Source organism: Sphaerodactylus townsendi, linkage group LG04 (genome assembly GCF_021028975.2).
Source record: "Sphaerodactylus townsendi isolate TG3544 linkage group LG04, MPM_Stown_v2.3, whole genome shotgun sequence".
NCBI classification, from domain to species: Eukaryota; Metazoa; Chordata; class Lepidosauria; order Squamata; family Sphaerodactylidae; genus Sphaerodactylus; species Sphaerodactylus townsendi.
In genome coordinates, this window is record NC_059428.1 from 94021917 (window position 1) to 94041917 (window position 20001).

Consider the following 20001-nt stretch of genomic DNA (forward strand, 5'->3'; position numbering starts at 1 on the left):
CAGACAGGCTGCACGAACATTCTAAGGGTGACAGTTAAACACAGCCAGCTTCATGGCCTGGTTCGCCAGGAAAAAGACGTTTTACCTGGCTCAGGTATGGACTTTTGGCGATCTGAAGGTCCGATTACCTGCCCGCAACAGGGAGGGACGTCATGTGAAAATTTGGGGGCGATCCGTCCTGCTGTTTCGGCGTTAGGGAGTCACCAACAAACGGATGGTTAGCTTTTTGTATATATAGATTTCCTGGACCTTCTTTGTTCTAGAATGCTCCGCTTTGGTCCTAGTATCTGGGGAAAAAATTAGGTAAGTAGTAGGACTCAACCTGAGCATTCTAGAACAAAAAAGGTCCAGAAATTAATTCACAAATCTCCTATCATCTTTCAGTGAGAAAGATTATAGTAAAAATCATATTAGAGAGACCCATTTACAGATCTTCTATCATCTCAACTGGTTTGATCCAGAGAAAGACAGAAATTGTGGATTTGCTGAAGGTAAAACACCCAGATGCTGAGTGTCTTTCTGGGAAATGTTTGTCCTACCGGAAACTGTCTTTGGTTCCCCTTAAACACGAATTACATCTTTGTAAATAAAGAACATATTACAATAAACACCATAGTTTCAGGAGGGTAGCCATGTGGTATTCAATAGAAGAGCAAGGTTCGAGTCCATTAACAACTTAAAGATCAAGAAGATTTCCAGGGTGTATGTTTTTGAAAGTTGATGCAAGAAATGTTGGCTCTCAGAAGCTTAATACTCTGGAAATCTTCTTGGTCTTGTACAGTGCCACGAGATTCTAATCTTGTTTTTAAAAACAAAACAAAAATGCAGTTTTCTGTTAGTACAATGGAATTAAACCAAATTGGACTACACTGGGGACTCATGTAACATTTGGAATTGATTCTAAAACTAGACTCTTTTCAGCAAGTCTGAGGACAATTTTTGGGGAATACAAGATCTTTGAAGACAAGAAATATGTTATATACTACCTAACATGTGCAAGATAGCCATGCTATCTTTTTATCCAGCTGGATGCAGACTTGGAATTATTATGTGGACTTAACACTGTTTATTAAAGGCAGCTGTTTCACCACAAAGTTTTCTGTTCCATATATATTCTGCACAGTTGGAGTTTTTATTTGTGAACCAAACTTTTCAGGATAAAGATGCTTCCCTCGAGATGTTCAATTTATCCCAAGCTGCTCGGTTTGCCTTCTCTTGCTTCACTTGCTCCAGTGCAGACACTGACAGTGATTTCATGCTGGGTGAAATACAGAATTAAAACAAATGTAGGGCTGCTGCTTTTTTCATGTTCCGATAGCCCGTGGTAGGCAGACATTCAGCAGGTGCACTTTTCCCCTCAAGGATGGGTGAACTTCCACCTATTGCATGTTTAGCTATTAAAGCCACCAAAACCTTGTCGGAAAATATTGTATCTAGCCTAGATTGATATTGTTTCTAAGCATTTATAATGTAGGTAATGAGCAAGTGTCAAAATGCAAATGTGTGTTTAAAGTATACAAGGCTATGCTGATGCTGCTTTTTCCTCCTTTTATGCAGGGTGGATTGCTATGTTGGGAGCTGTATGGCTTCTCGTATTAGCCAACATCCATGATTTTGAGATGATTCTGAACAGAGTGGAATGGGCAACACTCCTTTTTTTTGCTGCATTGTTTGTTTTAATGGAGGTAAGGAGAATGAGGGGAAAATATTAAAGTGTTACATTCTTGATTTTGGTAATTTTAACCAAGACTCAAGATTAGTTGTATGGATGAGTTCGGAAGCCTTTGCACACACTCAGTTGTAGACTCAAAGAGATATTTTGTTGGCATGCACTAACTAGGTTTCCAACCTTGGGGGGGTGGGGTAGGGGAGTCTGGAGATCTCCCAGACTGATGTCCAGAATAGTTCAGTTGATCAAAAAAAGAGATCAGTTTTGCTGGAGAACATGGGTGCTTTGGAGGGTGAACCCACTGAGGTGCCTCCCAAAACCCAACCAGCCATTGTTGGCAACCCTATTTGAATCTACCCAGTACTTAGGGTGGCTGTTTTATCTGGAATCTGCCTGTTATCTGGCCCAGATGTCTCATTTTCCCCCCTAGATCCAGAAACAGAAGCCTAACTTCTGGTACAGATAGTTTTCTACCTGATTTATACACTGGAAACAGACCTGTTTTGCCTCTGTTTTGTTGTAGCCAATGAGGGAAGTCACAGCTGTGATTTACAGATATGGAAAGCCCAAAGGAATGCTTTGCTTCCCTATTGCCAGGAGCTACTACTTCTGAATTGGTAGAAAGCCTGCAGCTCAGTCAATTTTTTCTGCTTCTCTAGCTTTTACTGACTTCTTAAAAGAAAGAAAGTCTAAGAAAAAAACAGCCTCTTTTTCTGAATTATTGTGCAAAAAGAAGAAAACAACCAAAACAAGCCAGCACAAAATAGAAATGTAATAAAAATCAGATCTCTTTTTAAAAATGTGGAGGCCATGTATCAGTCCTGTCTGAAGTTCTGTCTGTAAGTCTTAAAGTGGGAGATCCTTAAATTTTTAAAACTGGAAAATAATTTTACTCAAAAGGAGTAAAACTGGATGGCATGGATTTGATTAGTCCAGGCCAGTGGTGGCGAACCTTTGGGACTCCAGATGTTATGGACTACAATTCCCAATTGGCCAGGCTGGCAGGGGATGATGGGAATTGTAGTCCATAACATCTGGAGTGCCAACGGTTTGCCACCACGGGTCCAGGCATTCAACTGCCTTTGTCTTCATATGCTGTTTGAGAGAATTTGGCTCACCTAAATAAAAATGGATCTGACCTGGATGAACCAGGCCAGCCTGATCTTTCAGATCTTGGAAACTAAGCAGAATAATCCCTGTTTGATGTTTGAATGGGAGAAACCCCCCCCCCCAATTCTAGGTTACTATACAGAGAAAGGCAATGGAAAACCACCTCTTTTGCTTTCAAAACCCTACAGAGTTGCCATAAGTCAGTTGCAACTTGACTCATGTAAAAGTAAGTTTGTTGCTGGCTGGCCCAAGCACATGACCAGCACAAAGGCTGGCCAGGACCTTTATGAGTTCAGATCAGCCTCCTTTCCTGATGACATTGTGGAGTAAGCACCACGACACCTGTTTGCCCTGCCATGGCATGGATAACAGCCCACTTTTGCCCCTACCAGGGCTGAACCTGGGTACTCCTTCCCGCCCATCCTGAGCAGCAACTGCGGCCACACTGATTCACAGCCACTCTTTGCCATAAGTCAGTTGCAACTTGACTCACGTAAAAGTAAGTTTGTGGCTGTCACCACAAGTTGCACAAAATTTTTGCCCAGTAAGGTATGCAAGAAGCCCTCGCATTAAAGGAAGTCCCCATAGGACATGTTCATTAACTGCATGATTCATGATATTCCCAGAGTTTTCTCCTTTAATTACACAGGGGTACTTGTGTTAGTCTGTTATAGCATAATAAAACACCTTTTAAGCTGGAATAAAAGAAAATCAGTTGTTCTCCAGCTCAATGGGGAATCTGCAGAATGACTGCAGGGGAAGTGGACGTTGTGGAGACGGGATACAGCTAAAGTCTGTTTTGCAAAATGGCACCCCCTTCCCCCAGGAAATGCCCAGATGGGATGTCAGTCTTCTTTAGGATTCACTAAAAATTCTATGATAAAACCACAGAGTTTCAGCAATTTGTGGAAACAACTAATGTTTCCCCTGGAAGTGACATCAAATTATTGTTCAGAGGTGGCAGGAAAGGAGAGTTGGGGGCTGAAGTTGCCCTCTTCTGAAAGCAACCCTGCTGCTGCAGTGTGACATAGTTAAAAAAAGAAGGAAAGGGAAGGGGTCCATGCTGTGGGAGTCCAAGAGAAAGGGAAGTTGTGGCAGAGGAGAAATAACAGTGAGCAACATGGGAATTCCCACCCTTTCCTGAACTATACTCTTTTCTGTGAAAATATGACAGTATATTTGTATATTAATCTGCCATTTCCTGGATCTCCTTGCTGCAGCTATGGGACAGGCACATTTTTCATCCCTGTCTGGGAGCAACCTGTAAATATTTTCTTTCTTTTTTTTTTACACAATCCAGATTCTTGCTGGGAGGGAAGGATGACGGGAGAAGGATTCAGTAGCCTGGAATGCTCTTTTTAAAAAACTGGCATTTTTTAAATTTGTACTTTAAAATCAAAATCCAAAATATTTACAAAGACAACAATTTACCAACTCATAAAGTAATTTCATAGAGACTTCCAGTTTCTTCTGTACTGAATATTAATTCTCAACCCATTAGATTGACAACCCAACCATTATGATTGATATCTGTCTCTTCTGTTTTCCCGGAAAGGCAGGACTTCTCTTTGTCTTGGGAAATTAAGGGCCACTGTATAATCCTGAAGGTCCCTTTTTCCTGTAAGAAGCCCCCTCTCCCAGTAGTCATTGTTCAATATCTCTGGATACTCTCTGTCTGTGATACTATTCCACAACACATTGATCTTCTACAAGACCTAAGCACAGGTCATTCAGTTCTGTTCATTAGACCATTCCATTTCAAGGTCAGGCGACTATAATCCGTATTCCCCAGTTCCCTCATCTGTTCCAGACCTATCCACTCACAACTGCTTTATATCCTAGGACTGTGTGTTCTTCTGTTTTATTATGTGTTTGTATACACATATTATCCCATTAAAAATTGTTCAAATGTAGTCGCTCTCCTGTGGAATTTCTTGCAAAGGCTGACTTCTGTAAAACATAGCCAACCAAGATCTTAAGCTTGCCTGGCCTTTTGCTGATCTCACTAATTCCCAATCTAAAACGGAGAGCCTCCCACTATTTTGGGTAATGGAAATGTTTTAAAAAGACATTACTTCTTCTTTTTTCTCTGGACAGTACAGGCATCAGAGGAGAAAAGAGCCTTTCCCCCACCCTACCGTTAAGCTCTCAGGTCAGTTTCCTCCTCAGCTTGTGCCTGACATTTTGTGTGCTGCTGAAGGTTGCCCCAGGATGTTTACTCTGCAGGCTCTGATCCTGGCCTTTTCAGCCCAAAAAGTACATAGTTGTACTCACCTCATCCTGCCAATTCCAGCAATATATCATTTTCCTATTTTTATGAAGTGTCTGCGAGGAAACACAGACATGCTCTGGCCCTTTCTGCATGGGCCAATACATACAGGTTAAGGGCAGGATAAAACTCAGGTGGGGGGGGGACTTTGCACAGATCCCGCTTCTAAATGAGTCCACTCTGTGTTCCCCCCCAATCCGGGGTTTTCAAGAATCGTGTCATGTAAGATTCCTTTGTTTTAATGCGCCTCACAGCCGAGCGAATGGTCGGGACTGTGAGGCATGTTAGGAGGCTGTGATCCAACCAGAGAATCATAGTCCCCGGCTCCCATCTGCTGAGCCACGCAGGGACAAAGGGCAGTTTCATGGCTCTGGGAGGGAGGCAGGGATTCCTCAGAAACCAACACCTCCATGCGAGGATGTGTGCCCCATTTACATGGCTGGCTGTCCATGGGAAAACCAGCCATGTTGACAGGCTGGGGCGAGGAGGGGTTTGTGTAACCTGCCTTTCACCCATGTTTATTGGCCCATGTGTAAAGGGCCTATGAGAATCTTGGCAGCTTAGAGGACTGGTCTACCGCCCATTGAAAAGCATTGAGACTGCAATGGACAGGTCTACTTAATGCTTTTGAGCACATGGTAGAGCAGTATTCTGAGTGGCTAAGGTTCTCATAACATGTCTGATTTTTTTGCAGACACCTAATCAAAAGCAAACATCCTGGGGCAACCTTCAGCTAATGGAGGCAGGCAGAGTCACCTCATCGCACACAAAATGTCAAGCGCAAACTGAGGAGCAAACTGATCAGTGAGCTTAATGATTGGGCAAGAAACATAAAATGTCTCCTGAGCTTTGCACAGCCAGGCAGGGGATGTCTTGCAGGTGACTTGAGGGGGGAAAAGTGCACCTTATAGTATCTTCAAAATAAGATGGCTTGGTCTGATATAAGATGTCCTGACAATGCCTTGGGGAAAAGCTGTCCAGTGTTCCTTCCCAAGACACCCTTTTATTGCCTCCTCAGGATGTCTTATTTGTGCTGTGCAGAATGGACCATTAATGATCCTTAGAAATTTTGCTCTGTTATCACTTTACTTCGGGAATACTGGAGCCACAGAGCTGCTTCTGATGGTGATCTTCAGTTTTTAGCCCAGACATCCTGACATTTATTAACGATGGCTTAAAGACAGTTTCTAAGTATGGAATGTAATGAGCTGGTATTTTCATATACTGCTTTAAGTTCAGCTGAGCAGTTTTTAGTATGTTGTGATGTCACTGTCAAAAAATAAGCTGAAAGGTATTTTGTCATTTAATGCCCCTTTAGTCTGTTGCTACTGCTGCTTAAAATGATTAGCTTCTTGCAGTGTTCTCTGTTTCTAGGGGGAAATGTTTAATGTGGGGGAGATCTTCGGTGGGGGGGCTCTGAGTTTTGGACATGACTTTTCTTTTATCAAATGGAATTGAACATAGTCAGACATACAAATGCAAACTGATGATTATATGTATGCTTAATCTCTAAAACTGAACTTAGAATAACTACCAATAACTACCCTTTTCCTCTGGATGATATAACTTTTTCTGCTGGTTGACATAACTATAAAGAAAAACTCTTTGGGCATTTTTATAGTAGATAAATTACAATCTTGTAACTTATTGACTCCCAGACATGATTTAACATGCAGTGAATAAAAAACAAAGATTCATTCCCTGACTGCACAAATAGACTTCTACTGAAAATAAGAATAAATATACAAGGATGAAATGCAAAGCTATATTTGTAATGGATGTGTAGATGTTTTAGTCTTATTAGACAAAACCTAATAGCTCTTGATCATCTAAGGTTCCTTGCAAATTTCAATGGATGAGTTAGCCTTTCATGCTCAAAGGATTGCAAAACTGGCCCCTCTGTCCTGCCAAGGGATTTGCCCCAGAGACAACCTGCCTTGGCTGAGAAGACCATACACAACTGGCAGCTGCAGCAAACAGGCCAGAATGCACCCAGAATAGTCAGGGCAGGAAAGGACCAACCAAGGAGACAATTGCAGCTGAGATACAGGTGAACAGGTAGAAGAAAGGTATGTGAGCAGGTAGAAGAAAGGAGCAAGCAAGGTGGATCTGCAGCAGCCAGGGAGAATGGATTATACCTGCTCAATGTGTAAGAGTGGAGAGTATGAAAAATAATGAGGTGATGAAGATAGTGGGGCTACTATTAATGCTACCAACCTCTTTTTTCTCCAGTTGGAGGCCTTGTGGGAAAATCATGGCAGAGAAAGGCAATGCAGCCTTGATCAGTGGAAGTGTTGCATCCTCCAACATAGTGATTAAGCTGGAGTATGCATTAGCTTTACCCTTCTGAGCATCTCGACTGGAGGATTTTTGCATAATGAAAACACATTAGCCAGCCTTATCCTAGACAAGCATACATATTTTTAAACAGCATTTTAAAATCTCGTATATAACTAGCGGGCCTTGCCACACATTGCTGTGGCTCAGCCTGGTAAAGTGGAAAAGAAAGAAAAGGGGAAGCAAATGGTTCAAACATGTGTCATTGCACAGTGCTTGCAAGGGAGGGGAGGGGCAAGGGGCCCCTCACTCCCCTCCCTCTCTCTCGTTCCCTTGCATGGCACCCCACTCCGTCCCTCCCTAACATTCCCCTTTCTCTGCTAGGGTGGGTGGGCCAAGTCCAGGTGGCGGACCCTGTCTCTTTCACTCCCTTCCCTTGCAGGCGAATTACCTAGCTTAAAACACGCTGGGAGGCATGAGTTACATTGTGTTCAAATTTCAGAGCGTTTGGTCAGCAAACCCCCAGACCCTCCCTCACCTTCCCCTTCCTCCGCTAGGGTGGGTGGGCCATGTCCAGATGGCGGACCTCATCTTTTTCACTCCAGATGGCAGCGGTTTTCAAGGAAGGCATGGTTGTTTCCCTTGTATCAGAGGGTGTTGCTTTGACAGCCAGCAGATGGCGCTGTTGCGGAACAGAACTGTGGTTCTAACTGTCACAGGTGTGGCATGTGCACAATAACTGGCACAGTTGTGACATGTACACAACAGGAGGTGTGGAAACAGTATGGAAACCTGGCCACATGCGAATGCGACGTTGTGTGAAAATTTCAAAGCAATCGGTCCAGTAGTTTGGGTGATTACCTGTCAGCAGAAAAACGCACTGATAGATTTTTATATATATAGATGGATGTAGGACCTTGACTAAGTGGTAGGCATGAAGACTGTTTGTTTTAAGAGATGGTTTTTAATGCTTGTTTAACTTTTGCTTTTAGCTGTCTTACAGTGTAATCCTAAACAGAATTAGTTCATCTAATCCCACTGATTGTGTAGGATGGCACAGTTAGAAGCTTATGCTAGAACGTGGGATAAGAAACTTAAATAAGGTCGATTCCCCATGGTCAATTAATTGCGTGATGCTCACGCGAAAAGGCACGGTTTCAGCAAGAACTCCCCACTGCTTAAGTGCCGAACATGGATTCATCCCGGTTCTGGCATGCACTCCCCCCTTATCCCTTGTTTTTTTAGAACCTGTGTTGAAGTGCACCTTTTTTCCTAATCATGCTCCAAAGCTGGATTGGTGGGGAGAAATGGGACAGACACAACTTATTCTTCTTGCCCTTCAAACCTTCCAGCCAATCAGAGTGCAGTGGGCTGTGCACAGAGTGTGCATAGCCTTTTTTGTGCCATGCCGGGCGTGGCTACAAAGGAACATAAATAGGAAGCTACGGTATAATGATTTTGATAAATTGTTTATGTGTGGCTACGTTCGAGCATAAAAACGAGAAGAATAACATGAATTTTCAATTGGGGTAGAGTAGTGTTCGCACTCCAGCACAATAGCTAATCAGAAGGTGGGGAAATTCTGTCTACGCATCTACCTAGTAATGTAGCTGCGTGAAAAAAAAGTTTTTAAAAAGTTCCCACCCCAACACAACACAATAGCCAATCAGGATGAGGAAGAACAGACCCGCCTAGCATATTCCGTGTTTGTGGGGATTGTTACATTTCTTGAATCCGTGATAGACATCGAGGTCTTTCACTAGACACATGCTGCAGTGGGGAGGGAGAAACCGCGATGAAAAGGTGCTGTTTCTTTTGAAACCTGGTTGTATCTGGCTTAAATTTCTCAGTGGGGAAATGGCCTAACTTGCATAACCATTTTCTACCTGGGGCATTAGGACATTGATGCTTGGGATAAATATAATACTGTTCCCAGTGATAGTAGCTCAACTAAACTGGAGTCAGTGCAGCATGACTACAGATTCTGTTTGAACTTCAAAGAATGGCTTGCTCAGATTCACCTGTCTTAGTGAATGTTATTTACTTGATTTTATGTCTGGCTTGCAAAATAGATTTTAGGGATAAGAAACACTGGCTATAGATTAATCTCATAAATAAAAGAAAACAGAATTGCGAGTGGGTAATAGTACTACTGGAATGCACTTTTCAATGAGCTCCACTGGTTGCTTCTGCTCCTCATAACGAGAACCTGAGAGGCAAGTCATAGAAAGGAGGACAGACCATCAAGAGAGGAGAGGCTCTGCATCGAGTAACCGGATGTTGCTTTGCAGTAGCTTTATGCAATAGGAATCTTTGAAACAACAAGGAGTTCAGAACACTTCTTCTTTTAATCTTTGCCAAACTGAAAATTTTATATTTTTAATTACCAGAATACTGTTTCTTTTTGTATATCTTGTTATATTGCTCTTTTATTTATCAAACACAGTTATGTAGGAACTTTGTAGTAGTGCTCTGCAGTCTCTATGAAGAACATCCTGTAGAATCCTTCCTCATTAGTACTCCCTTTCAGTGACTTACTCCACTTTATCTTCTTTTACTCTTGTGTGGTATTAAGAAAACCCCACTTGCTGAATTGATGTAAGGAGAGAGACATTGGAACTTACAGAGGAAGATTTCATAGATTGGTAGGAGAGGTGCTTAACCCTTCCAGTACTTGTTTGGCAATTCTTCATTGTAGTTCATCCTCCCCTCTTCTCCATCTCTTTCTGCCTTTGCTTCCTTCCTGTTGTGAAGCCTAGTTAAGGGGAAAGATTAATTTAAAATGCTTGTTGAGCTTAACTCTCCCACCCACATTTCATCCATGAGAGAACTGATAGTAGAGAAAGGTTAACTTTGCCTTCTTTCAGTCCTTGCATTGGCAATAGAAGATGAACACTCTACAGGAATCCATACTCCTCTCCTAACAAGAGATATGTAAAAAATAAAATAAAAATGAGTTTGAGATCAGGTCGTATTTTAAAAAGCTGAACTCAATTCTTTATTAAAGGACTTAGAGGTCATTATAGTAGTGGTAAACACATTTATACTTACACCATTTACCCAGTGGCAATAAAATATTCAAGGATTGTAGCTCCCTAGCCAAGCTATCCTTCCACACAAATTTCAAACATGTAGGAAGTGTCTATTGTGCAGTGGGTACAAACAGTCAGGAATTGGTAGGATATTGAGTTTTTTCCTTTCTTTGCTGGGATCCTCAAGCAGGGAGGAGTTTTTAAAGGGTTTTTTTTTTTTGCTTTTTTAAAAAGTCAAGCATTTGGGTGGGGGAAACTGAATCCAGCCCTCATCATCTGTCTTTCAGCATTTTTCCCAGGCCCAGCTGTTTTCCTATATCAAAACTTGGCCAGGAGAAAAATGTTTCCGGTTCCAAAGTGAACCCTATGGCAAACTTTAGCTCCCCTGGCTTAGGCAGATATATTGGAGAAAAGCCAAAAAGGACATGGTAGGTTTACTGAAGCTCATATGTAACTAGAATAAGCTGTAAATATAGTTACTCCCCATAGTTTTCTCTGACTCAAGCCATGATTTGGAACAATATATTTTTTCCTACAAAATAATTGGTTTTTAGACTTTAGAGTGCTGCTATGAAAGAGCATAATATACTGGCATTAATACATTTTTGATAAAATGTGGTTTCCAGTGCAGCAATGCCCAATAAATGTATTTCCTACAGTGACTACTGGTCTCAGGAACTTTCCCAGTGATTTGACATTTTTTGGTGACATTGTTCTGGGTGAGATGGGTAATGCCTTGGCAGGAGTTCTCCCTTCTGTGAACTGTGATAGCTAAGATTATTCCAGAAGTGTTTTTAAATTTCCTCCTACTTTATCATCAACCTGATCTTATAATTTATTATTTATGCTCAAAACCAGAATTTTAGTTGACTGCTTTGCTCTCTATCACCTGTGAACTATTTTTAGACTCCTACCATTCTGAAATGCAGCTTGTTATGAGATGAAACTCAAGCAAAAATAGACTTATCCTTTGTTTATTGTTAAGTTATATTTACGTTTTCCCAACATGTGATTCATACTGTGTCCCTGTCCAACAGACTTCTTGCTTTAGCCGATTCTTGTGTTCTGGCTGTAAGCCAGATCTTGCAACCCTTCAGCCTACTGGACATGTATTTTATTTATTTATTTTGAGGCAACATCCCCCCCCCCCCCCGCCTTTAATCAAGGTTCTGAAGAAGCTGTTAGTAAAAGTTGAGCATGGCATGGATGGGGTTATGTCAAATCACAGAGACATACATTGGACCTTCTTCACTCAAGTTGTTTTCTCTTAGAGATTCCAAGGCAAAGTATGCAATTTGAGTCCATTCACTTTAAGTTCTCTGCAGTTCTTCTTGACATGGGGGGCTCTGGCAATCATCAGTCCTTATGCAGCTCAGCAACTTTGTCAGATAAACATCTTTCTTTCCTGCAGGCTCCCACTGGGAAATTTGCCAATCTATCAGAGTCTGATTCAGATATGTGACCTTGTATTGTCAATGGCTACTACTGTGGGAGCAGAAAAAGACTTGAAGAGAACATCCTTCTTTGTGACCCCAGCTGAGAATCTGGTTTAGTACTCTGTGTCCTCTTAGTTGTTTTTTTTAAACCCAGCAGTTTGATAAAATATGGATCCAGGATAATGGAAACAGGCCCCTTGTAAGGAGATACAGATTTGTAAGGTTTATTTTCACATATGAAATATGAAAATTTATCCCTTTCAGTGAACCAATTTATCTCTAAAAGAATAAGCTGGAAAATAAAATGGTGTCCGTAGGGGATATTTTTTGTTTGAACATTTTAACTGTGTATATATATTTGATATATTTGACTTATTGTAACTAAACTTTTTTTAGGCTTTGGCACACCTTCACCTAATAGAATATATAGGAGAACAGACTGCTTTGTTAATCAAGGTATGTTTTTAAACAATCAAAGTTCCTCACTCAGGAATTTCTACATTGCCTACTTATATGTGGTATTTAAAATGGGTTCATACTATAAAAAAGTTTAGTCTTTTTTTTTTAGATTAAGCAATAAATATGTACTCCCAGGAACGAAAACTATATAACTGTCCATTTACCATGGTAAAACAGTAAGGGCCCGAGGATATTACATCCTCAACATAGTCAAATAAATTAGGTCTTTAACTAAATTTAATTAGATTATTTTCTTTCTCTCCAGAGATCTGATCTGGAGTGACTTGCTTAAGATCATTCAATGAACTTCAGGTTCAGCTAAGATTTGAATCAACAGCATCCAGTTCAAAACTGGATTCAGTGCTACAGTTTTCTCAGTGCTCACACTAACAGTTAATGCATTTAGAGTCTAACAAAATATACAATACAATCCTATGCATACATACTGCTTGTCAGGGCTTTTGAAGGAGTCTGAATTGGCAAGTGTCATTTTAAGGTGGCTAAGGAGGAGAGATTTGGGATTCGTATTTTATTTTTGCTGTTAAACTGAAAATGTGTTTAGCAGTTATTATAAACTGCCCATGCTACATACAATTATTTCTGTGTACTGAAATATAATCACGACAATTGAATCTCATAATTTCTGCAAGATGATCTCAAGATTACAACCAAATAACTTGTTTTTTTTACTACCTGACAAGAACCCAGAAATAACAGTCACCAGGGCTACTTTCTCAGCCCTGAGCCTTATATTGTGAAGGGCCACTGATTCAGTTCACAACATTAATTAATAATCAGGCGACAATAGTTTTGTTTTGATTCAATTTTACTAAGTACTTGCACAGTTGGTGTTGTGATTTTTAAATATTTTGTTTTTTATTATTTTTGCAAATAAAAAGGATTAATTGTGTGTAAATATGGAGAATCCATACAGTTTTCACTCAATCGTCACAGTAATTTTATTTGCAAAAAGAATAGCTTCCAGGACAGAGTACTTTTATTTATTTATTTTTAATTTTAGGTGGTGCCTGAGGACCAACGCTTGACAGTTGCTATCATTTTAGTACTCTGGGTCTCTGCTCTAGCATCATCTCTAATTGACAATATTCCATTCACTGCTACAATGGTAAGTTGCTGTGCTGTTGTTTTCTTTAGTTATGAATAAAAAAAGGGTAACTCCACTGTACTGGAATAATCCTGGCCACCGAAAGGCTTACTTGTTCCAACAACATAGGTGTATCTTTTGACCAACTCCTACTGATGGACGAAAGACAGGCTTTCGGAGTTTTGAAACAATGTACTCTTGACATTGAAGGGCAGCTTCTCACAGCTGGAGCCTGCAGAACTTGTTCTCCCACATTTTATGGCATTTCACCACCATTGCCGGGTTTTATGGCTAAATATATGAGTAATTTAATCAATCCACATCTCCGTAGATATTTTATGCTTGCTCGGCTTAATGTGCTACCGACTGCCCAAACAAGAGGCAGATATCATGGCATCCCACAGGAGAACAGGACTTGTTCCTGTGCAGCTGGCCTACCCGAAACAACTGAACACGTGCTCCTTCATTGTAAAGATTTGGCAGTCTATCGGTTGCTTTTTCTCGAGGCCATCTTGAAGAAATTTTCAGTGAGATCAGACAAGGAAATAGTTTCATACTTGCTTAGTGACCATCATCCCCACACTACTGAATCAGTTGCCAGGTTTTTAACAAAGGCACTTGGATCAAGAGTGAAACCTTTGTGTAAATTTTAGTCAATAGGTTTTAACATAATTTGTATTTTACCACTCTTTATATGCCATTAAAGGTTTTGTATTTGTATTTGTATTTGTTTGTATACTTGTTCTTTCAGACCTCCTACAGTTGCTTTGTTATTGAGAAATCCCTATCCTCTGCTTGGAAGAAACAGAAGGGTAACCATGTTTGGTTTACAGTAGGAGAGTTAGATTTGAGTCCAGAGTACCTTAGAGACCAGTAGGATTTTTGGGGTATAAGCTATGAGGAGTCTGATGAAGGGAACTTTGAGTCTCAAAAGCCTGTACTCCAAAATTCTTGTTGATCTCTAAAGTGCTACTGGGCTCAAATCTAGCTCTTCAAAAGGCACAGTTACCATCATTGATTTAGGTATAACCTTCATGCTTTTTGTGGTTTAGTGGTTAGGAGCAGGTGGATTCTAATCTGGAGAACCGGGTTTGATTCCCTACTCCTCCACCTGAGTGGCGGAGGCTTATCTAGTGAACCAGATGTGTTTCCACACTCCTACATTCCTGCTGGGTGACCTTGGGCTAGTCACAGTTCTTCAGAACTCTCTCGGCCCCACCTACCTCTCAAGGTATCTGTTGGCGGGGGGGGGGGGTGAGAGGAAGACAAAGGAGCTTATAAGCCACTTTAGTCTCCTTACAGGAGGGAAAGGTGGAATATAAATCCAAAATTGTCTTCTTCTCTTCTAGGGTACCTCAAAATATTTTGTTACCATATGTGCTCCCTTCAAGTGTATCCTTAGGCATGTGTAGACTCCTGACTTGGGTTTGGGATATCCACCCAGAATTGGATCAATTTGAAAATTTTTTAAAGAACAGGTCTAGAAAAGTGGTGCTTGTTATCAATTTTCTATACAATGTCCTATAGTACTACTGTGTTTTTTACGGACTTTAATACTTTTAATCATGGACTTTGGACAATGTCTGTCTAAAGCCCATTCAAAAAGCCACAAAATTCCCACTTTTATTATTTACACTATAATTGTTTTAGGGTTTCTTTTTAAAAATAGGAATTAGTGTTAGAATCCCTCTGGCCAATGTCAATAATGTTTGAGCTGCCAATAGTTACTCATGCAGAAATGGGCAGAAAGCCACTCAGGAGTGATGAGTCACTCTCCAAGCAATTAAAAGTAGCTCTCTGTCTTTCCTCCAGTGCTGCTGTAATTCCTTTCTTATCCTGTCCTTTGAAGATATCATGGGAGTGTCTCTCCTCATACAGGGGAGGCGACACATGCATCTTTGTTTTGGACAAGAAAATGACAGCACTCTTTAATAGAATTGTAGAGTTGGAAGGGGCCATGCAGGCAATCTAGTTTAACCCCGTGCTCAAAAAAAGGAAATGCCAAGTTTCTAGCTAAGCAAGATGTCTGCACTGAGAAATGGCAAGGAGGAAGAGGAAGAGTATGGGGAAATTTTTAAAAGGGTTCTGACGAAAAAGAATTGAAAAGTCCAAGTCCAATAAAAGAGGAGAAATTTACTTACTCTCAATCTGGTGAGCTGGGTCTGTTTAACTCAAGACTGATGATCCAGAAATTGAGCCTTAGCAAGCTCTAACTGCACCCGAGTCTGTAACAGGGTAAGCTACGGGAATGATCCAGAGGGCAGTGCTTATGCCTGAGGATAAAATGGTAGAGAAATAGGGTCTTGAGCAGAACTTCCATAGAATATAATGAAAGGTAAGGCAGTAAAAGGGTTGCTCCTTTGATTTACCAATGTTCTAAAATAAAAAATGAAGTTTCTAGCCTCAGTAAAGGAGCAAGACTACCAATCATTTGGCTGACAGAGTTCTCCATTTAAATTAAGTACATGTATTGACATTTCCTCCATTGCATAGAAGTTATTATTTGCCTCTTTCAGGGAAAATATAGAAATACCAGTATATTTATTCCCATTCAGGTCAAATTACAGTTTGGGGAAATAGTGGTAGATTGCTTGGGAAAACAGCAGCAGAGGAATGATTTCCCCACCCAAACACTGCAGCTCAGTTCTGAAACACTGCATTTTTTGTACAAGCTGCCATCTTGTGATTGGCTCTACCCATGGAGCTGCCATTTTGTAACTGGTAAACATTGGCCCTTTCCTCACAGCCAAAACAAAGCGGGGTGCAGGCAGGGTACATTAGCCCGATTCACATGCCTCCACTCCATATGGGTGGCCCCGGAACTAACGTGGGTCACTGATGTGTCTTTGCATGGAGGTGCAGCTTTTAAAAAGATTTTCACATCCCATGCTGCATAACCACGGGGGGGGGGGCAGGCATGCCCCTCACAGCCATGCTGACGTCTGATGCTGGCGCAAGACGTCCCTGCAATCCTATGTGGCTTCACAGCCACTAGGCAGGGACTTTAAAAACCGGGAAGCATGGCTTAGAAAAGCTTCCTGGGGCAACTGCTCGCTCACACACAACTATCAAACGCATTAAAATAAAAGAATCATGAATAGCAAGATTCTTAAATAACCTGTTTTGGGAGGGAACGCAGGGCAACCTTGTTTTAGGGGAGGGAGCCATGCAAATCCCCCCCCCCCCCGAAATGGTTTTTTTACTGGTATTATCCTGGGTTAATTCGCCCATGTGTAAAGGGCCATTGTGATATTTCATCGGATGGGTCTGTAATGACCCAGGGCTTGCACAGGGACCACCTTTACCTTTTAACTCCCAAGACTCTTTAAGAAAGCAGCTCCCAGAATTATAAAGTCTGCCTTGCTCTGTACTATAGGTTAGAATAAGGGATTGGTTCAAATAGAATTCAAATTGAAATAGAAAGCATTGTAGATCAGAACAAGGTTAACAGAGGTTACACCTATTCAAATGGTAATTGGAGTCTTTAATCAAGCAAGCCTTTATTGGCATAGACAACAGTACAACAATAGTAAAAAAAACTGCCTCCCTCTGCTGCACTGGGCTGCATTTCATGCCACCATGACCTCACAAGCCTCCCCCCAGTTACTAAGCTGCCTCTTGTGCTTCTATATTTACAACTTCTACTTTTACAACTGGCATTTTAAGTTATGAAATGTTATCATATGTATTTAAACAATTTCTTGAATGTTTTCTGAGATTTCTACTTGAATATTTTTTAATTCTGGAGGGGCCCTGAACTTAGCTTAAATATCTTATTAATTCATTTAAAATTATGGACTCTTAACAGTAAAAGCTTAATAGTGTTGCCCTAAAAATGTTAGGTGACAAAATTTTATTTTCAACACATTCTTCATTGTAATGGAACACTGTTGTAAGAACAACACATGCTGAGCCATCTGTTTCCCTTCCCTTTCATTATTAAGGTCTCGCAATTGAGTAATAATAAATTAACGTTCCATGCTTTCTTTTTAATTCTGTGTAAGAAAGCATTGCGCCAGCAGTACACAGTATGCATTCTTTCGATAAGTGGTATGAGGGTATGTGTGTGCTTCCCTCCTTTTCTGTTTTTCTACATTTCCACTTCAGTTCTGAATAATGATTACATACTAGCAAAGGAGGAACCTGCAGTTTCAGATTGTGGCTGTATTTCACCTGAATGGTTGCAAGGTAGAAACGGCTATACTAAGATAGTGTAACTATATGATTTTTGCATTGTTTTTAAATGGAGAAAATGAGATAGAAGACAAATATAAACTCATAATGCCGAATCTACAGTGTTGTTACTGCAGAAGGGAGAGGCATTAAAGACTAGTGCCAGACAAAACTAACAGTCTACTGATAAAGTTCCCATATAATTACAGTGTGACCTTATGGAGCAGAGAACACAGAGCTTTGTGACTCAAAGGAAAGTCAGTTTGTCAGATGAACAGAAGTTGATAAATTCATATAAAAGTAAATTTTCTAACAAGAACAAATCATAACAGCAGGGCATTCAAGCTCATTTTAAAATGGAGTTCTCCCTTTAAATTAAGTATATTTATTGCTTCCATTCAATGATTATGTTATAGCTTTGTTAGGCTTACCATATTGTTTAGTAAAATCGTATTTAATGAAATCAACCAGAAGACATATGATACTCTTAGGCTCTTCCTTGCAATTTCCTTTACCTGTTTCCTTTTATATAATAGGAATCAATCAAGACAAGTCTCTTATCTGTGTTGAACCTGTCCCACCTTTTGATCTTATAAAGACAGATAAAAGAAAAATGTAGGTTAAGTGGTGTTGGGGACGAAGAATCTACAAACTGGAATTTATACAGAGTTCTTTGCCAGGATTCATTGTTATTTCCTGTCCTTTTTAACATTTATGGGAGACCCCTGGATGCTTTGAGACCTTCATTCAATATGCTGATGGCACCAACTACATATCTATCAATATGCCTTTGGAGGTGCTGGCCTTGATACTGAACTGGTACATGGCAGCTGTGGTCCAGTGGTTGAGAAAGAACGAACTGACCCTAGATCCTAATAATACAAAAATAATGCTGCTCAGTAGAAATGAGGTTTTGGATTGGGTGGGGGGAGGTTACAGAACCAGCTGTATATGTAGTGAATCCTCTTGTTGGTAGACTCAGTTCAGAACTTCGGAGGTCATTTGGTTTGTGAATGTGCTTGTGCTTGGCATGGAAAATGTCTTGATGCACTTGATCTGGCTACTATCATCCACGTTTCAGTAACTTTGAGACTTGACTACTTTGATGTGCTGTTTGTAAGGCTGTTTTTTTAATGACTTGGAAATTACTGTTAGTATAGAATACAGCAGCCAGATTGTGGGTGGTGGTTAGGCATACAACCCTTAGGATGACAATATAAACATTGCTGCGCTGATTGCCCATTTGTTTCTGGGTGCCTTCACCCTGGGACCCTGATCATCTCTCTTTGTTCAAACCTTTCTGACCAACAACATTCAGTCTCTGGTCCAGTGACATAGGTATAGCTTTTTTATGGGGTGGGTTCAGGGGGCGGGGCTTGGAGGGCGGGGCTACACCCCACCCACCCCTGTGGGTGGCGCGTGGGCAGGTGCACACACATGCAGCAGAACTAAGGAAAGCCACCCACACAGGCAGCCAGCATCACACGCTTGCAAGCTGCAAGCCAGCCAGCCAGGGAAAGAAAGTCTTGCCTCTCGGGAAGCAGGTTTTGAACCTGGGAACTCTCGCAAGATGTGAGACTTTCTTTCCCCAGCCAGCTGGCTTGCATGTGTGTGATGCTGACTGCCTGTGCAGGTGGCTTCCCTTAGTTCTGCTGTGCGCCCACCCACCCATGTATGCGTGCCCACCCCCCCATGCACTGGCCTCTCATTGGGAGTAGGACGGACGCCTTTGCAGTGCTGCCGCTGCTGCTCGGTTGCCTGGGCCCAGTGGGAGGCACAGCTGGGGCGGGAAGGCCCCCCAGACATGTAATTGGGGGTTTAAACCCATGAACCCCCCCCTTACCTATGTTCCTGCTCTGGTCTCTTTACTTTTTTGCAACATGGATAGTGATGGGCTGTGTGCATACATTCTCTGTGGTAGCCCCAATCTATAGAATAGCCTTCCTGAGACTGATGAAAGTCTCTTTGTTCCTTTGCTTTAGACAGCTTTATGAGACTCAGCTCTTTTTAAGGATTTTTTTAGATAGTTTTGTTTAGTATAATATATGTCTATATCACTTTCCTTCAAATTCAAAGTCATTTCCAACAATTAAAATTACATACTCTATAAATAATGAAAGCATTGCCTTACACTAAAATAACCAGTATAAACCCACCGTTCAGTCAGAGGCTCTTCTGAAAATTTCCACCTTGAACTTTAGGAAAAACTGTAGAAGGAAGAGAAGAGCCCTTAGATCATTTGGCATCCCATTCCAAAAGGGTCGAAATGCTTCAGAAAACATTATTGCACATGCAGAATAATGCACATTCAATCCACTTTCACAATTGTTTGAAAGTGGATCTTGCTATTCTGCACAGTAAAAATCCAGCTTCAAAGTGGATTGAAAGTGGATTGAAAGTGCATTATTCTGCATGTGCGGAAGGGACCTTAGAGATGGAACCAAATGCTGTTCTTGTTGGTAAAACAGTAG

General features: G+C 41.1%; 1 protein-coding gene across 2 annotated transcripts in view; it reads left to right on the forward strand.

The window, feature by feature from the left end:
* OCA2 (OCA2 melanosomal transmembrane protein) overlaps positions 1–20001 on the forward strand; it is a 215456-nt gene that overhangs the window by 160311 nt on the left and 35144 nt on the right. For both annotated transcript variants that reach the window (XM_048495551.1, XM_048495550.1), the window contains exons 19-21: positions 1558–1685; positions 12190–12249; positions 13274–13378. In XM_048495551.1, coding sequence (XP_048351508.1) covers positions 1558–1685; positions 12190–12249; positions 13274–13378 — 293 coding nt within the window. The remainder of the gene's footprint in view (positions 1–1557; positions 1686–12189; positions 12250–13273; positions 13379–20001) is intronic.